Genomic DNA, 19506 nt, shown 5'->3' with positions numbered 1-19506 from the left:
GACATAGTTTTTTTTTAATTAGCTACAGTATGCTGAAAGAAACAAAAATGGGCATACAAAAAGACAAATGTGTGTTACATTTCAAAAAAGATCCTGTATTTTCACGAGTAGATGTATGAGGTAGGGGCTACTGGGCCATACTAATAAGCAAATTAATTAGAGCATGCACAATGATGCCATCTTAGAAGTGCCATCTACAATACATGCTAAGATGGAGGAAAGAGAAAGCTAAAGAAAGGTTTGCCTTTTTTCTTAATTAACACGTGATCTCTTAGCAAGAAATCTCTCACCACATATTTAGGGATATCTGTTTGGCAGAGATAACGCTAAGAGATATACATCTCTAAGTATATAGGTCGTTTGTTCGATCGCTTCCACCTCTCCCTTGAACCTACCCCCACTCAATTTTCATGACTTTATATAGTTACGATGTCAAAAAATTAAGATCTTTTTGCCAAGCCACCTTAAGTTTTGTAATACATATAGAGATGTGTCATGGCAATCTTATTTTGTATTCGATCTATATATGCTAATTTCATGGCAATTTACTGCCTTTTAAGCTATAAATTATACATGGCAAACTTTTTTCAAATGTTTTTCCCATAGGCAACTTTTGTAAGTTTATACTACATTTTTAATAATTGTTCTCATGGCATTCTTATTGCATTGGCCATGGCATTTTATTTATGCCTACAATGGCAAATGTATTTAAAACACCATGGCAATTATGTTGACCAAGGCATTTTACTTATGGCTACCATGGGACAGAATACCATGGCAATTTTATTTACACCTAGAATACATGGCATTAATTTTTTTTAGATGATGACACAACAATTAAGAACTCACATGGCAAAAAAATTATGTCAACTTAAAAGAAGTCTTTTGCATATTAAGGAATCTTCTTTTACTTGGCACCTGCTTGTATATAGAGCATGACTTTTTTTATCTATACCATGGTAATTTTATTTACACCTAGAATACACGGCATTAATTTTTTAGATGATCACAAAACAATTAAGAACTCACATGGCAAAAAAATTATGTCAACTTAAAAGAAGTATTTTGCATATTTATGAAGCTTCTTTTGCTTGGCACCTTCTTCTATACATAGTACAATCGAAGTCGCTCACATGCACGATCATACAGTCATCCATATGAGCGCATGCACGCACACTGTACCCCTACGAGCACCTCGAGAGACTGAGCCAACATAAAATCTTGAGATTTTACGAAGTCACCACATGCGTCTCGCAATCGAGGTTCCCTAGTGAGTTGGCGATACCATTGTCCTCCTAACCATCCAACCACATGTTGGTTTGCAGCAAATTTCTTGTGATCTTATGTTATGAGAAGACAATATGTAAATCATGTTATTTTTATTTTTAAGATCATGGCATTTTTATTTTATTTTTATTGTCGTGGCAATTTTAATATCTTGATCATGGTAATTTTTTATAATATATCCCCTAATTGAGCCATCTTTTTTTTTCCAAAATGAACGAATTCCTACTTTTCAAAAATTCAATGTGCAATTGTACCTTACCTTTAATTTAGACAATGATAGTTTTATTGTAGCTAGCATTGCACTTTTATTATGCAGACCTTGGCAATTTTATTACTATCATGGCAATTAAACAATTTTTTTGTATGTGTTTTTACATGCAATTGGCAAAATCATGCTATATATGACGGGAAATATATTTTTATTTTTTTGTTGATGGAAAATGTTGTTTTTTGATACAGAAATTTTGCCTTGTACTTTGGTATTTATATGTATTTGGCAAATTAATTTTTCAGAGCTATGCAATTTTTTTGCTTGCTATTTGGCAAATTTTCGTTTATACACATGGCAAAAAAATATTTTAGTTTCAAAGGCCTTTTTCTATGGTGCTAATGCTGGGTCTTTTTTTGGCCTTTTTCTTCCTTGCCCGTATTGTAGCGTAAAAAAAAATTGACCTAGCGGAGAGGCTCTCGGTGAGTTGGTTTCGTTCGGGAGGATTAATCCCATCAAACAGAATATATAGTTCGCCCGGGCTGGGTTTTTCGATCGAACCAAGCGTTCACTCGCACGTCGTCTCCAGCTGACGATCCATATAAATACAGTAATTCATACGAATGTAAAAGGGAAAATAGTAAGCCAAACCAGCCTATTATTATCTGCTAGGAACTTCCCCGCAAAAAAAAAATATATGGTAGTACTACAAGATTGATGAATGCAAAGAGAGAGGAAACAAATTTTTTAAGCTAAAAAAAACCGTGCAAGTTCACGTCTTCATTATTTTCTGTGCTCGTCGCGCGCGAGCATTTTCGTAGCAGTTGAGTTGGTCGCCCCGTGTTCACCTGAGACGTAGAAATCGGTGGTATCTTCTCACCAGGTTCTTAGCGAGAGCCGCCGTCGTCGTCGAAGGCGGCGGCGGGGGCGGCCTCGCCGTCCTTGAAGGCGGCGATGGCTGCGCCTGTGCCTGTGGCTGCTGCTGCTCCCGGGTCTTCACGGACAAGTCCACCATCTTACGCATGGCGGGAGTCGCGTACCTCGCCCTCCCAACTTTGACCGACGTGCGCTGCTGCGAGTGCGCGCTCATGCCGCACAGCAACGACGCGCGCCCCGACAGGTCGTACTCCCTCCGGTCCCCCACGCGCTCGCTCAGCTCGCCCAGCTCCGCCGCCAGCTCCGCGCACCCGGCGTCGCCGCTCGCGCCCAGCGGCGACTGCCTCAGCGCCATGCGCCGGCGGCTGAGCATCTCCGACGCCTCCGCGTGCTCGCCGCGCTCGGCCGCCGCCCGCGCCGCGGCGATGTCCTCCGCGGCCTGCACGCGGAGGCGCTCCCGCTCGACCTCCACGTCCGGCTCTGCCTCCGGCACCTCCACCGGCCTTTTCACCGCCACCTCCTCGCCTGCCACGTCGACCGACTGCCCGGTCGCCACGTCGCGGTATGTGCAGCTCACCTTCATCAGAGATGTCACGTCGTCCGTGGCGCCGGCCGTGGGCACGTCGAGGAACAGCAGGAAGCGCCTTTCCTCGTCGGCGTATAGCTCGCCGACTTCCACCGCGGCGGCGCGCCCGTCAGCATCGACGCGGCTCTTGTAGCGTCCTGACTTGATGGACCGGACACGAACGCCGGGGCAGACGCACTCGACGGCGACGCGCGCCTCCTGCACGGCGACCGAGAGAAGCCCGCCGATGCACTGCGCGAACGAGTCCTGGATGACGGCCTCGTTCTCGATGAAGGCGAAGGTGCCGCCGGTGGCCTCCGCGATGGTGTGCATCGCCGCCGAGTCGTGGTCAGTGCCAAAGCCGAACGTGTGGATCGGCGGCGAGGAACCGTCCCCCGTGCGGATCAGGGAAGGTGGCACGAGCACGCTGTAGTCGGTGGCCACGTCGTGATTGTAAAACCTTGAAGACAGCGTGTAGTTGTCTTGGCCGTCGGAGAGCAGGATGACGCCGGTGACGGCGTTCCTGTAGCGGCGGCCGTCGATCACCTTGGCGGCCTCGCGAAGGCCCTCCTTGATGTTCGTCCCGCCACCCGCGGCCAGGGACTCGACGGTGCGCTCGGTCGCGGCCCTCCCGGCGTCGGACATGCGCGTGAGGCGGGTGAGGCGGCGGGCGTCGCACGAGAAGGACACGAGGCTGAGGCGGTCGTGGGGGCCGAGCTTGTCGACGACGAAGCCCACGGCCTGCTTAAGCAGCGCCAGCTTGCGGCCGCCCATGCTCCCGCTGACGTCGAGCACCATGACGAGATCCAGGGGCGCGCGCGCCGCCTTGGCCGCGGCCGGAGCCAGCGCGGGCGCCTTGGCGTGCACGAGCACCGGGAAGCCGTCGCGGCTGGCGTACTTGGCGATGGCGGGGTATTCGCAGTGCGTCGTGATGGACATCACTCCGCCGCCGGCAGTCGTCTTCTCCGCGGCGACAGCTGCGGGCTGCGGCTCGAGCGGCTCGTCGTCGCGGAAGACGAGCTCCTGGGCGGGCGCCACGCCCGGCACGTCGCGCCACGGCGTGAAGCAGAGCGGGCAGGCGGTCTGGTGGTGGACGCAGCGGAGGTGGAAGCTGTGGGAGCACTCGGCCGTGAAGGTGGCGTGGCCGCGGCCCATGTCGCCATGACAGACGGCGCACCTCGTCTCCATGGGATTAATCATCCCAAGCTCTTGGATTCGCCTTCTTCTCCGATGAAACGTACAACTTTGTTCGTGCGTAGCAATGGATCTACAACAGCTGTGGGATCTGATTTAATATAGCACAGAATCATGATTAATTAGTTGTAATCCCTGACTTTGTGCGTGCGTGCGTGTTTGTTGGGATATAGGATCATCAATAGCATCCTTGGCTTCGAGACCAAGCAAATCGGTTTTGGAAGATTATACGATTGGTTACATTTTATTTTATTTTTTGCGAAAATGATCGGTTTTGGACCATACCGTTCCACCGTGGAAATAATTTGTTTTTTTTTTGAAAGCGTGGAAATAATTTGTTGATTGTTAGGAAATTAGACTAATTCTGTTTAAGTTTAATTAATCTTGATTCTATACTACTACGTTGTTGGAAAGTAGAACTCTTTTATGTTTGACCGTATTTATATAATAATACACCAACATTTCTGACATCAAATTAGTAGCATTAGATTCATGATAAAATATATTTTCATCGTATAACTATTTGGTTTCACAAACATTCATATATTTTTGCATAAACTCGATCGTGCTTTGAGATAGTTTGATCCTTCAACAAAGTTGAAAGTACACTCTCTCAAAGACAGAGGGAGTATGTGAAGATACCACAGTTCTTTACGACGAAGCCTTCATGTGTTGCTTTGGAAATGAATGCATATAATGATTGCTTAATTTAGGTTTATATATAAGATCTAAAACTGATCAATACTGTTTCTAATATCAGATTTTGGCATATAAATGGCTCTTAATTATATACAAAATTAAAAATGGATGTAATGTAGTAGCATATGTTCACGTTGGGGTACTAATTATACCAAACGACATGCGTTTTCACATGTGATTAATGATTAGATATATGATTAGACGTGCATTGCACATGCACACTTACTAGTGTTAGGAAATTGCAAATATTGGCATGGGGAGGCTCACCACGTAACGCGCGTAAACGGTTCGCTCTAACCCCCAATCTAGCGAACGATCCGATCTCACTAACCCCTATCTTCCTCCCCTCCATTCGCCCCACTAACCGCATTTGCTCATTCCTTCTCTTCCCCCTCACGCTCTCCGCCTTGTAGCTTTGTCTTAGCCGACGATTCAAGCATGGTCAACCGTCGACATTGGGCTAGGACTCAAAGTATGTTGCTCCGCCTGCCGACGATGGTGTTGTCAGAGTAGGACTTCCAAGTTGTTAAAGTCGTCACGATGGGGAGGACCGTAGTGCTCGTCGGACTGAGCGCGGCGGCGGCGGTGAGCGTCCGCAAGAGGGCCATGGGCATTGGCGGGTTTCATTTTTTTTCTTTTTTGCCTTTTTAGTGTTGTGAAGAATTTGTTCTTATGTGCGCAAATTTTAAAGCCAAATTTGCGTCAATGAGGGCGAATGCCAAATTAGCTATTTGAGACATATTGATCCCAACAGTTCTAGGGTCGTTATTTTGGCTGATTTTGTTCTCTTATTGGTCACTTTACCCCATCTTTTGCCACGTTTCCTTCTCTGCATAGCAGAGACTGGCCAATGGTCCAGTTTGTGTGTGACGGAGATTATTGCCATGCTCTCCAAATTTGGTTGGTCTAGAGTTAACATGATCATATGTGGCTGATTGGGATTTTCCCATGGTCCACCGATATTGTTCCTATACATTTTGCCATGCCATGTTGTGTGTGCTGGAGGAACTTACCATGCTGTCCTGGTATTGTCATTACAGATTATGCCCTGGACTATATGTCTATTTTAGAGATTTGCCATGCTATATTTTTTTTCCTTTTGTTAATGCATATTGTCAAGGTCTCATGTGTTGTGTTGTTGGTGAATTTACTCCCTTTTTGCCATGCTCTCATTATATCGTTACTTTAGTTTTTCCATGGAATAATATGGGTGTGACACAGGTTTTCCAATGCTCTCCCATATGGTGGTGCAATGTAGATTTGCCATGGCTTCTTTATGTTTGTGATGGTGATTTTCGGCATGCTTTCATTACGTACCTAGTTTTATATTTTGTGTGCGCTACATATTTTTTTGGCATGCACTATTTTAATTTAATCACCTGTTAACGCAGAATTGCCATCGTCCAGTTTTGTGTGTTCGCACAGTTTCCATTATATGATTGTGGTTATAGAATTGTTTTATGTGTTGGAGACCTTTTGCCATCAACTAATTTGTGTTAGTCTTTCATGTGCAGATTTTCATTTTAAAGATGATTAGGAATGGCTCAGCTGATGATGATGACGATTTCATGGATATGAGAGGGAAGAGTGTGGCAATTGGCAGTCGTCCTCGAAAGGAGGCATTGATGCTTTTCACTCCCCATGTTGATGCTACTTTTTACCTACCTAGTTGTTTCATGGCAAATTTGTTGTTGGTGTTTTTGTATACACCATGACAATTTTTAGCCCTCATTTGCACAACCCATATGTTATTGTTTTTGCCATGTCATCCTATGGTATATTGATAACTGCACCTATTTAGTCACATCATGACATTTTCAATTTACTAACACCTGGCAACTTGGTCTAACGACCGACGACAAATTGACCATTATTATCCTATCTTTTTCGGTTTTCTTTTTCCTTTTCTTTTTCTTTCTTTTTGGTCTTTTCTTCAGTTTTCTTTATTTTTCCTTTCTAGTTTTTTTTCTTTTTCCCCTCATTTTCTTTGTTGCTTTCTTGGGTTTTTGTTTCTTTCTTCGTTTTCACCGATTTTCTATGGTTTTTTTTCTTTTTCAACACATGCCTACATTTTTTTGTATGCATTAGGACCATTTTTTACACACCATTAACATTTTTAAAATACATGGTTAAACAATTTTCTAATATATGTATTGATGTCTATTTTTTCATACACATTATACATCTTTTTGTATACATGTAAAAACAGTTTTTTTTATGTTTCATATTTTTCAAATACATGTTTAACATTTGTTCAAAAGCGTGTTTTGAACATTTTGTCGAATACATGTTTGTCATTTTTTTTAAATACACATCGGAATGTTTTTAATGATAAAAGCATGTTTTGTGAGCTATGCAAACTTTTTTTGCATTGTACAAAGATTTTGTTTAGTGTGATGAATACATTTTTTAAACTTGTGAATATTTTTAAAAATGTAACACACATTCTTTTAATGAACGATTCATATTTTTTAATTAAACAAATGTTTTTTACAATGTATAACCATTTTTTTAATGTCACATACATTGTTTCATGGACATTGTACATATTTCATATACATCAGAAAATATTTCTATACATGTTGAACATTTTTCGAATACAATATTAACACTTTTAGGGTTTATGTAAATTGTTTTTTGTAATATCTATATTTAAAATGTTTTGAAATATAAGCAGAGGTTAAAAATAAGCAAAAAAAAATATGAACAAAAATTGAAAGCATAAACAAAAAATAACATGGCATCAGGATGATGATGTGATGCGGTTACTAGGCCAACCCAATACATGCACCCTGCAAGCGAGCCATGGTAGGGCTCGCAGTGCGCGGAACTAGTCGCGCCCCAACTAGGCAAACCCTTGCCCCTACACCCACAGCCCGGCTACGCCGCCGGGCATACTCCAACGCGTGCGCCTCCCTCCTCCTCGTCCCAGATTGACGTTACTCGTCTTCGGCGCCATCCATGACTAGTACGTCGACCGTGGTAGCGCGACGGCGGGAGATCTAGAATGTATAGGAGGCTATGACAGAGGAAGGGCCGATTTGGCAGTGTTCGAGCAAAGCATCCACGGGAACATGAGGACGTGGGGTAGCATTAGTTTTTAAAAGTAATAAAATAAAATGTGGTAGCACTAGTTGTTCAGCCCATGCAATGGGGCGGAAATGAGCCTGCACCAGCGACTAGACTGAGGAGAAAAGCTTTCCTTCTTCTTTAGAATGAGCCCAAGCCCGCACCCTCAGGAATAGTTAATTCCATGCAATTTGTCTAAAAAAAAGTTAATTCCATGCAAGCCTTCATCTAGAAAGGAAAACTAATTCCATGTAATAGAAAAGGAATAAAGTTCGGGTGATGTAGTAATAAAGTTCAGGTGTTCCGCTAAAAAAAACTAATTCCATGCAATAAAAAAGGCAAGTCCAACTGGATTTTCAACAACTATGATTGATCCTCTCTCAAGTCTAGCTGGATTTTTAAGCGCTATGATTAATCATTTCTCTTTCTCCCATACTAGAAGGGTTAGGCGTCCCTTATTGCATCGTCGTCGTTGTTGTTGTGTTTCTTAAAATGATTACTCACTCCGTTTCAAAATATAAGGTGTATTTTTTATAGTCAAACCTTTTAAGTTTAATCAAATTTATAGAGAAATATATCAAAATTCATAATATCAAATCGGTATGAATAGATTCATCATGAAATGGTGGATTTCCATACTCTTTTGTTTAATATTGTCGGTGTCGATATTTTTTGCTCTGAACTTGGTTAATGCTAAAGAAATTTGACTTTCCAAAAAATAATACCCCTTATATTTTGTAACTGATGGAATATTTAGTTTGACAGGTGGGGAGATGATGGAGTGTGTTTTGTTTCTATTTATAATGCGGTGATTTGATGGGCCTTTTGTGGTGTGGTTCAGTGTTATCCGCTAACCAACGTATATTTATATGAAGATATTTCTGGGTCAGTGACTGCATGTACTATATTGGTGCTATAGTATCACATGGTTACACTTATTTTATCTAGGTGGTGGGAGGGTGTGTGGAATTGATATGTTTTTATAGGCCATTTGTTGCTGATTGATTTGAAAAATCGTTGGTCCGGTCAAAATCATAAACCAAATCCAAAATTAAATACATCAATTAAATGAAAGGGCTTCAAAACGGTAACACAGAGAATTAAAATAATTGAATGGGAGGGCCCTTGAGAAATTGTGGGCCCAGTCAAAATCGGGATGAGCCATTGAAGACCTCAATTAGTTCCGAGACTTTAAAAATTAGGAAGCATGGTGTATAGTGAAGGAAATATGCCCTAGAGGCAATAATAAAGTTATTATTTATTTCCTTATATCATGATAAAAGTTTATTATTCATGCTAGAATTGTATTAACCGGAAACATAATACATGTGTGAATACATAGACAAACAAAGTGTCACTAGTATGCCTCTACTTGACTAGCTCGTTAATCAAAGATGGTTATGTTTCCTAACCATGGACAAAGAGTTGTCATTTGATTAAACGGGATCACATCATTAGTTGAATGATCTGATTGACATGACCCATTCCATTAGCTTAGCACCCGATCGTTTAGTATGTTGCTGTTGCTTTCTTCATGACTTATACATGTTCCTATGACTATGAGATTATGTAACTCCCGTGTGCCGGAGGAACACTTTGTGTGCTACCAAACGTCACAACGTAACTAGGTGATTATAAAGGTGCTCTACAGGTGTTTCCAAAGGTACATGTTGGGTTACGTATTTCGAGATTAGGATTTGTCACTCCGATCGTCGGAGAGGTATCTCCGGGCCCTCTCGGTAATGCACATCACTTAAGCCTTGCAAGCAATGCAACTAATGAGTTAGTTGCGAGATGATGTATTACGGAACGAGTAAAGAGATTTGCCGGTAACGAGATTGAACTAGGTATTGGATACCGACGATCAAATCTCGGGCAAGTAACATACCGATGACAAAGAGAACAACGTATGTTGTTATGCGGTCTGACCGATAAAGATCTTCGTAGAATATGTAGGAGCCAATATGGGCATCCAGGTCCCGCTATTGGTTATTGACCGGAGACATGTCTCGGTCATGTCTACATTGTTCTCGAACCCGTAGGGTCCGCACGCTTAAGGTTTCGATGACAGTTATATTATGAGTTTATAGGTTTTGATGTACCGAAGGTTGTTCGGGGTCCCGGATGTGATCACGTACATGACGAGGAGTCTCGAAATGGTCGAGACATAAAGATTGATATATTGGAAGCCTATGTTTGGATATCGGAAGTGTTCCGGGTGAAATCGGGATTTTACCGGAGTACCGGGAGGTTACCGAAACCCCCCGGGAGCTATATGGGCCTTAGTGGGCCTTAGTGGAAAAGAGAAGAGGCAGCCTAAGATGGGCCGCGCCCCCCTCCCCTCCTTTGGTCCGAATAGGACAAGGAGAGGGGGCCGGCCCCCCTTTCTCTTTTCCCCCCTCTGCGAATCCTATTCCAACTAGGATTGGGGGGAGGGATCCTACTCCCGGAGGGAGTAGGACTCCTCCTGGCGCGCCACCTCTAGGCCGGCCGCACCCCCCCCCTTGAGCCTTTATATACGGAGGCAGGGGCACCCCAGAGAAACACAAGTTGATCCACGTGATCATATTCTTAGCCGTGTGCGGCGCCCCCTGCCACCATAGTCCTCGATAATATTGTAGCGGTGCTTAGGCGAAGCCCTGCGACAGTAGTACATCAAGATCGTCACCACGCCGTCGTGCTGATGGAACTCTTCCCCGACACTTTGCTGGATCGGAGTCCGGGGATCGTCATCGAGCTGAACGTGTGCTAGAACTCGGAGGTGCCGTAGTTTCGGTGCTTGATCGGTCGGGCCGTGGAGACGTACGACTACATCAACCAAACGCTTCCGTTGTCGATCTACAAGGGTACGTAGATCACACTCTCCCCTCTCGTTGCTATGCATCACCATGATCTTGCGTGTGCGTAGGAAATTTTTTGAAATTACTACGTTCCCCAACATATAGTATAAAAGAATTGAATGAGATAGCTTTGAGAAATTGTTGACCCGGTCAAAATCGGATGACTCAATCTCCATTGGTGACCTCAATTCAATGTGGGCTCTTTAAAACTAGGGAGTATAATGTTATAGATATAGAGGATACGATCAGGGCCGTCCAAGGGCTTGTGTGAGCTATGCGCTCGCACAGGGCCCCCAACTAGGGTCCATATAAATATATGTATAGTCTGGAAAAAATTCAGTTTTAGGCCTTCTTGGGCCTGGTCCGGTCAAGTCTCGAGCGATAGGCTTTCCCATCGCGTGGATTGATCGATCGTAGATGAAACGACAGCCCCAGTGCAGTACGTTCCGTAACTTCCGCTTTCTATTCCTTGCCTGATCGCTAGGCTTTCCATCTCCCCATCGCTTCCGATTGAATCGGCGGCTCGGTGGCGATCGGTCGATCGCGTTGCAACCTTGCAGGTTCAGCGAGGCGATGGGCAAGAAGCGGACTACTTTCTAGCGCTGGATGCCGTCGCGCCGGCGGCCGGCCGACACTGCCGCGGTGCCGCCCAACAGGAAATCAGGAACAGAAGACCAACCGGTGTGGTGCCCTCCCTGCTCCCTACGCTCTCCCCTTTTCTCTAATTTTGATACAAATTACAGAGTTATGTTAATATGTTTGGGAATGATTTTTTGTGCAGTCGTTCAAGTTCAGAAGTAGTCACAGATTCGAGAATTTCAGTAGTTGCTCGTACTATCGTCCAAGTACAAAATCAAGGTTCTATCTGATTGTAAGTTTTTTGAACTACCTATACATGTCACAAGCCTATATTTCATGTGAGCTCATCAGTTCAAATAAATTGAAAGAGTATATATTTCATTGAAACAGAAATAATCATGCATTCTAGTTCTGGAAGAAAGTATGATTCTGGTGCCTTCAAGTGTAAGAAGAAACAGAAATTAGAAGAAGATGCTGAAATTCAAAGGGGTGCTCTTGATAAATGGGCTGTGATAGTACCCCAAAATAATTCTGAAAATCATACTCCAGATGGTAATATTGATGATGGTCACGATGATAATGCAGTAGAGGTTGAGGTTGTCACTGCAGAAATTCATGAAGGTGATCATGGTCTTGCTGATAATGCCCAAGAGGTTGAGGTTGCCGCTACAGAAATTGATGAAGGTAATGATGTCAATATTTTAGATGAAGATCATGATCCTAATATTTCGGATGACATGAATAATTCCGTTCAGCCCGATATATTTGATCCTAGAAATTGGGATGGACTTGATCCGAAAAAGATTGATATCTTGCTGCAAAAGGGTCCTAAAAGAGAAGATATTGAGTATGGTCCTTATGACAAGTTCTCTAGAAGGTTTTCTGCATTATCATTTAGTAGAATTCTCCCAAATGGAGAAAAGTTTGACAGAGAGTGGCTTGTGTACAACAGCGGCCTCGATAAAGCATTTTGTTTCTGTTGCAAATTATTAAAAAGGGGGCATGTGAGAGGACAGCTAGCAAATGAGGGTTTAAGTGACTGGATTCATCTTGGGGCTAGACTAAAAGAGCATGAATCAAGTAGAGAGCATATCACAAATATGACTGCATGGTATGACTTCCGTCTCAGGATGCAGAAGAATCAAACAATTGACAAAGTTGCTCAGCGAGAACTTGAAAAGGAAAAGGAGCATTGGAGAAAAGTTTTGCTCGGGATTTTGTTGATTGTAAAATTTCTTGCAGAACATAATATAGCATTTCGTGGCAGCAATAGCAAGTTGTACCAAGAGAGCAATGGGAATTTTCTAGGACTGATTGAAATGTTGGCTGAATTTGACCCAGTTATCAAAGAGCATGTTGACCGCATCACCAATGAAAAAATTCGTGATCACTACCTTGGCCCTTCTATACAGAATGAGTTAATAAACATGCTCGCTACTGCCATCAGGTCAAGAATCATTGAAAAGGTAAAGGAAGCAAAATATTTCTCAGTTATCCTTGATTGTACTCCTGATGCAAGCCACCAAGAACAAATGTCTTTGATAATTAGGTATGTAGATACATCTTCTGCTTCTGTTTGCATCGAAGAATCTTTCTTAGGCTTTTTGGAGGTGAATGATACCACTGGGCAAGGTTTGTTTAATGTTCTAGAAGAGGAGTTGAATAATCTTAGCCTTGATGTGGACAATGTGAGAGGGCAGGGTTATGATAATGGGTCAAATATGAAAGGAAACAATAAAGGGGTACAAAAGAAATTTCTGGACAAATATCCAAGGGAATTTTATTCAGCTTGTGGTTGTCATAGTCTAAATCTGGCACTATGCGATATGGCGAAGTCTTGTCGTAAAGCAACAGACTTCTTTGGAATTATACAACGCATCTATACAATATTTGCTAATTCGACTAAACGATGGCAAATTCTCAAAGATAACTTAAAGAAGTTGACTGTCAAGTCATTGTCATCTACTCGTTGGGAGAGTCATGTTGAGAGTGTTAAGGCTATATGGATTCAAATGCCAGAAATAAGGGAGGCTTTACTACAAGTGGCTGAAACTGATAAGGATCCATTGACAAGTAGTGAAGCACAATCATTGGCAGAAAATGAACTTGGTGGTTTTGAATTTTTATTGTCAATAATTATCTGGTATGATATATTATCCGCTGTTAATTTAGTCAGCAAGCAGCTACAATCAAAGGACATGCTTATTGATATTGCAATTGAGTCTATACAGGGTCTGCTTTCCTTTTTCAAGAAGTATAGAGAAACTGGCTTTTCAAAAGCATTGGAAGATGCAAAAGAAATTGCACTTGAGATGGATATTCATCCAGAGTTCCGCACCAAGCGGAAAATCAAAAGAAGAAGACAATTCGATGAGGGTGCAGATGATGCATCTATTGCTTCACAATCTGCAGAGGAGTCATTTAGGGTCAATTATTTTCTACAAGTGGTCGATCAAGCTATAGTTTCACTTACCATGAGGTTTGAGCAATATCAGGGGTATGAAAAAACTTTTGGTTTCTTATTTACTTCAGATAGGCTGCGATCTATGGATGATAAGAGTTTGCTGGCTGCTTGTGTTAATCTTGAGGATGCACTTAAGAATGGAGAACACAAAGATATTGATGGAGCTGAATTGTTTTACGAGTTAATTTTCATCTAGGATTTAGTTAAGAAATCTATGGGCCCCGTTGATATTCTTGAGATTCTAATGAAGCGCCCCTTCTATCCTAATGCTATTATTGCATACAGGATTTTGTTAACCATTCCTGTAACTGTTGCAACTGCGGAAAGGAGCTTCTCTAAACTCAAGTTGCTGAAATATATTTGCGTTCAACTATGACACAAGAAAGACTCAATGGTTTGGCGACAATAGCACTTGAAAATGATGTCTTGGAGAAGATTAATTATGAAGATGTAATTGAAGATTTCATTTCAAGGAACACAAGACGGATGACACTTTGAGAATGAGGTCAGTTTATTGGTTTTAGTATTTTGCATTGATACTTCAGAATATTCTAAGCATTGTATGAAATAATATAAATTTTAATTACATAATTAGGTGATTATGCTTGCGTAATTGTATATTTTTTAAAATTTAGGGTCCCAATTTTCTTTTCGCACCGGGCCCTCGAATTCCTGGAGACGGCCCTGAATACGATCTCTTCTACCTATACTGTGTGTGTCTCGCAGAGTGCAATATCAATCTTGTGTTCCAGATTCAATTCGAGACCGTCCTCTCAAAACAAACACACACCCACCTATGGAGGGGAGAAGCGCTCTCTGCTTCCTCGTCGTGCTCACCCTTCTAGCAGCAAGCCCCGCTCTTGCAGCAGGTACTCGATTGCCTTGCCCTTCTCTTTTCCATCTCTCTTCCACGAAAAAAGATCTCCTGCTAACTGCGTCCATCCATCCATGTATTTCTTTCCGCGCAGAGAGATGCGAGGAAGAGCACTTCTTCTCCCTGATATGCATGGACTGGCTGTGCGCGCAGGAGTGCGCCAACCAGAACCCGGACATGAGGGTCAAGGCGGCCTACTGCACCGCCAAGGGGGTCAAGCGCTATTGCCACTGTACCATGTGCTATAAGTAAGAACTAGGATGTGGTTAGTAGTAGCTGCTAATAAATTGACCGTTCGAGATGTTCATCTGTATCATTCATGGTGTAACGCCCCGAGACTATTGCGTCAGGTGTCTTCCAGTTATTCGCCGGCGTTGCCATGTCATTTGCTTGCGTGTTGCATCTTGTCATGTCATCATATGCATTGCATCATCATGTTTTCAAAACTTGCATCCGTCCGGGTTCCCCAGTTCCGTCCGTCGTCCATTCTGAGCCCAGACACACTTGCACGCGCCCGCGGCATGTCCGAAATATTATTTTATAAGTGTCCGAAAAATGTTCTCAGAATGGGACGAGAGTTGACGTGCGGTCTTATTATAGTGTAGATAGACCGCCTGTCAAGTTTCATCGCATTCGGAGTTCGTTTGATAGCCCAACCGTTAAACTATAGCGGCATTATAGCCGGTCTAACGTCGGACGTTTTCGGTCTCCGGAAACAGTCGCCGGGCCCCCCTCTCTTCTCTTCTCTCAGCTCGAGACCGTCTACACAGCTCACTACCTACCGCCAGGTCCAACCTAACCTCTCTCGTCAGCCCGCACCCCCCTCGCGCGCGTCGAAAGTTGTCCCGGACCCGACCCGGGCAGTCGTCACCGTTGGATCCGGATCATCTCCAAACATCTACAAAACGTCACCGTTTTCTCATTTGGACTTCCTAGTTTATTTTTCTCGACCGTTCGATTTTATTTAAAGGGACGGATTAGCCCCTAAAGTTCTCCTCCTTTCCTTATATAAAAACTCCCTAGTCTAAATCCGGGCAAAACCCTAGCTTCTAGGGAGATGTCCCATCGATCCCTAGCTTCTAGGGAGATGTCCCATCGATCCCTCTCGGCCGCCGCCACCTTCCAATCCACCTCGAGCTCTTCACCCAACCAACCACCAAACTGATCCAGAAATCCATCCCCACCAATCCTGCCCGAGCCCCGAGCCAACCCCCACGGCGCGCTGTCTCCCAGCGCTCAATCCAGATGGGATCGAGACTGCAGCCGAGCGCCTCCTCCTCACCTCGTCTCCCTCGCGCAGGCCAACCACCGAGTCATCTCCGCCGGCCACCAGCAGCAGCGCCGGAACCAACCTCGCGCCTCCTCTCTCGTTCCTTCCTTCTTTCTTTCCCCTGCTGCCCGTGCTCATTTCCCTCTCTCTCCCTCTCCCGTTTTGATGTGCAGACGTTCAAGCCGCAGGAGCAGCGCCACCGTTGCCTTGTTCCTGCAGGAGGCAAGCTCCGTCGCCTGACCTTGGAACGGACAGGTCCGTCCGGCCTCCGTCAGCCTCGCCGTACGCAAAGTCCGCCGCCGTCGTCCTGCTTCACGAGGCCCTGTGTTCCCTGCCTCCTCCCCGCCAAGTCCGTTGTCGCCGTCCTGTCTCCTCTCGGCGAGCGCCTCGCCTCTGCTTCGAGGACGAGCCGGGCGCGCCCGGGTTGACCCTCTGTATGGACCGCGCCACTGCTTCCTCTCCGTCCTGCTCGTTCGCGACCCCTACGCCCGTCCCGTCCGCCCTCGACCTTCCCTTGGCCGTCGCCTGCTTCCGTAGGAGTCCAGGGCCGCCGCTAGGTCCTGCTTCGAGCACGAGTTCAAGGACGAAGACGCACCTGCTCCCGTTGACCGTGCGCTCTCGCATCGCCTCGCTGGGCCACTGCCTAGATCCACCCTACTTCCCCAGATCCGGCCTGTTACAGCCTCTTCCCAACTGGGCCTCAGCCCAATGTGAGCCACCCCAGCTTTTCCCCTTTTGTTTTTTTTACTTGTTGGGCCGGCCTGCCAGTTTTGGCCCGAATAGATTTTTTTTAGGCTCTGCGTTTTTCTGTTTATTTCCTGAGACTGCAGTTTTTCAGAAGAGCCCCTAAACTTTATGCATTTAATATCTCACAAACCGTGCATCGGATTAAAACAAACTTAATATGAAACTTGCTTAGTTTTTCATCTAGTTTAATAATATATCTTTTTCATCCATGTTTTAAATATTTAAAATGTTGGTTGTTTAAATTTGCTCCTATGCCATGTTAAAATGCTTTATTTCATAACTAAATAACCGTAGCTCCATTTTAAACAAACTTTATATATAAATGGGGTAGAAAAATGTCTAGTTTAACATGGTGGCATCACTTTGCCATGTCTAACAACCCTAAAATATGGTTTAGGGCAGAACAGGACCAAACCTAATATATGGACATGGGGATTTACCGGAATTGTTGTTCGTTGTTTCCGGCCTCATTTAAACTTGCCTAAATAGTTAGTTTACTTTGCTTCACCCTCTTGCCATATTTAACAACATTTAATATTGTTGGGTACATAAACGGGATCAAACTAAATAACTTATCGTGGTGTTTCGTCAATATGCAACTCGTTGCATATTGAGCTCCATTTAATCTGTAGGATTGTTTGTGCACTTTGCCATGCCTTGCTTCTTTAAACCGGACATGCATCATACTTGATTGTGCATCATGACATGCTTATGTGTTGGTTTTTTACTATGTTGTGTGCTTCTTTCCGGTGTTTTCTTCTTCGGGTTGGTTCCAGTAACGTCGCGTTTGTGAGGGCCCGTTCGTCTACGTCCGTTTGTCTTCTTCATGGACTCGTTCTTCTTCCTTGCGGGATCTCAGACAAGATGACCATACCCTCGAAATCACTTCTATCTTTGCTTGCTTAGTTGCTCTCTCTTTTGCTATGCCTATGCTGCGATACCTACCACTTGCTTATCATGCCTCCCATATTGTTGAACCAAGCCTCTAACCCACCTTGTCCTAGCAAACCGTTGTTTGGCTATGTTACCGCTTCGCTCAACCCCTCTTATAGCGTTGTTAGTTGCAGGTGAAGATTGAAGTTTGTTCCTTGTTGGAACATGGAGATGTTGTTCCTTGTTGGAACATGTTTACTTGTTGGGATATCACAATATATCTTATTTAATTAATGCATCTATATACTTGGTAAAGGGTGGAAGGCTCGGCCTTATGCCTAGTGTTTTGTTCCACTCTTGCCGCCCTAGTTTCCGTCATATCGGTGTTATGTTCCCGGATTTTGCGTTCCTTACGCGGTTGGGCTATTATGGGAACCCCTTGACAGTTCGCCTTGAGTAAAACTCCTCCAGCAATGCCCAACATTGTTTTTACCATTTTGCCATCTAGCCTTTTTCCTTTCCCTTGGGAGTCGCGCTCCTGAGGGTCATCATTATTCTACCCCCCCGGGCCAGTGCTCCTCTGAGTGTTGGTCCAACTGAGCGATGTCCGAGGCTACCAGGGGCAACTCTGGGCTGGCTTACCCGACGTCTTGCTCATCCGGTGTGCCCTGAGAACGAGATATGTGCAGCTCCTATCGGGATTTGTCGGCATATCTGGGTGGTGTTGCTGGTTTAGTTTTACCCTGTCGAAATGTCTTGTAGAACCGGGATACCGAGTCTGATCGGAATGTCTCGGGAGGAGGTCTATTCCTTCGTTGACCGTGAGAGCTTGTGATGGGCTAAGTTGGGACACCCCTGCAGGGATTTGAACTTTCAAAAGCCGTGCCCGCGGTTATGGGCAGATGGGAATTTGTTAACGTCCGGTTGTAGAAAACCTGAAGTTGACCTTAATTAAAATGCATCAACCGCGTGTGTTACCGTGATGGTCTCTTTCCGACGGAGTCCGGGAAGTGAACACGGTGTTGGAGTTATGCTTTACGTAGGTTGTTTTAGGATCACTTCTTGATCATACTTTTATCGACCGTGCTTTGCCTTCTCTTCTCGCTCTCATTTGCGTATGTTAGCCACCATATATGCTAGTCGCTTGCTGCAGCTCCACCTCATACCTTTACCTTACCCATAAGCTTAAATAGTCTTGATCGCGAGGGTGCGAGATTGCTGAGTCCCCGTGGCTCACAGATACTTCCAAAACCAGCTTGCAGGTGCCGATGAGTCCGTGCAGATGACGCAACCAAGCTCAGGAGGAGCTCGATGAAGATGTTGTCCTTTGTGTTGTTTCGTTCTAGTTGATCAGTAGTGGAGCCCAGTTGGGGTCGATCGGGGACCGTGTCGCATTTGGGGTTCTTCTTTTATTTTGGTTCCGTAGTCGGACCTTGATTGTATCTGGATGATGTAATGTTTTATTCATGTAATTGTGTGAAGTGGCGATTGTAATCCAACTATGTATCTTTTCCCTTATGTATTACATGGGTTGTGTGAAGATTACCTCACTTGCGACATATGCCTTCAATGCGATTATGTCTCTAAGTCGTGCCTCGACACGTGGGAGCTGTAGTCGCATCGAGGGTGTTACAAGTTGGTAATCAGAGCCTTCCCCGACCTTAGGAGCCCCCACTGATTGATCGTTTTTAGCAGCCGAGTTGTGTCTAGAAAAATGTTTTGAGTCATTTAGAATTATATATCGGAGAGTTTAGGAATTCTTTTTACTTCCCAGTCTCCTCATCGCTCTGGTAAGGCATCCTCACGTAGAGTTTTGACTCTTCTCTTCTCAAATTTCACTAAAAAAAATTAGGATCACGCGGGTATCTTGGAATCGTTCCGATGGTTTTGTGACGAGAACATTGTCTTGGTGCCTCCTGTCAGGGGTTTTGTGGAAGTGTCCCGGGGAGTTGAGCTCCGAG

General features: G+C 44.3%; 1 protein-coding gene, 1 long non-coding RNA gene and 1 pseudogene across 2 annotated transcripts; 2 read left to right on the top strand and 1 right to left on the bottom strand.

Annotated features, from left to right (window-relative positions):
• Positions 1-2166: 2166 nt before the first annotated feature.
• Positions 2167-4230, bottom strand: LOC125556524 (E3 ubiquitin-protein ligase WAV3-like). The gene has a single exon (XM_048719241.2). It carries the CDS (start codon positions 4134-4136, stop codon positions 2340-2342), a length of 1797 nt encoding a protein of 598 aa, XP_048575198.1. The 5' UTR covers positions 4137-4230; the 3' UTR covers positions 2167-2339.
• A 7114-nt stretch (positions 4231-11344) lies between these two features.
• On the top strand, positions 11345-14907 carry LOC125507270 (uncharacterized; annotated as a pseudogene).
• An 816-nt stretch (positions 14908-15723) lies between these two features.
• LOC147972511 (uncharacterized) lies at positions 15724-19061 on the top strand. Its single transcript, XR_015602573.1, has 2 exons — positions 15724-16635; positions 17449-19061. It is a non-coding gene; the product is annotated as an uncharacterized LOC147972511 (long non-coding RNA).
• Positions 19062-19506: the final 445 nt, after the last annotated feature.

Source organism: Triticum urartu, chromosome 5A (genome assembly GCF_056163025.1).
Source record: "Triticum urartu cultivar PI428250 chromosome 5A, HENAU_Tu73, whole genome shotgun sequence".
NCBI classification, from domain to species: Eukaryota; Viridiplantae; Streptophyta; class Magnoliopsida; order Poales; family Poaceae; genus Triticum; species Triticum urartu.
This window is presented reverse-complemented; position numbering and strand designations above follow the sequence as displayed.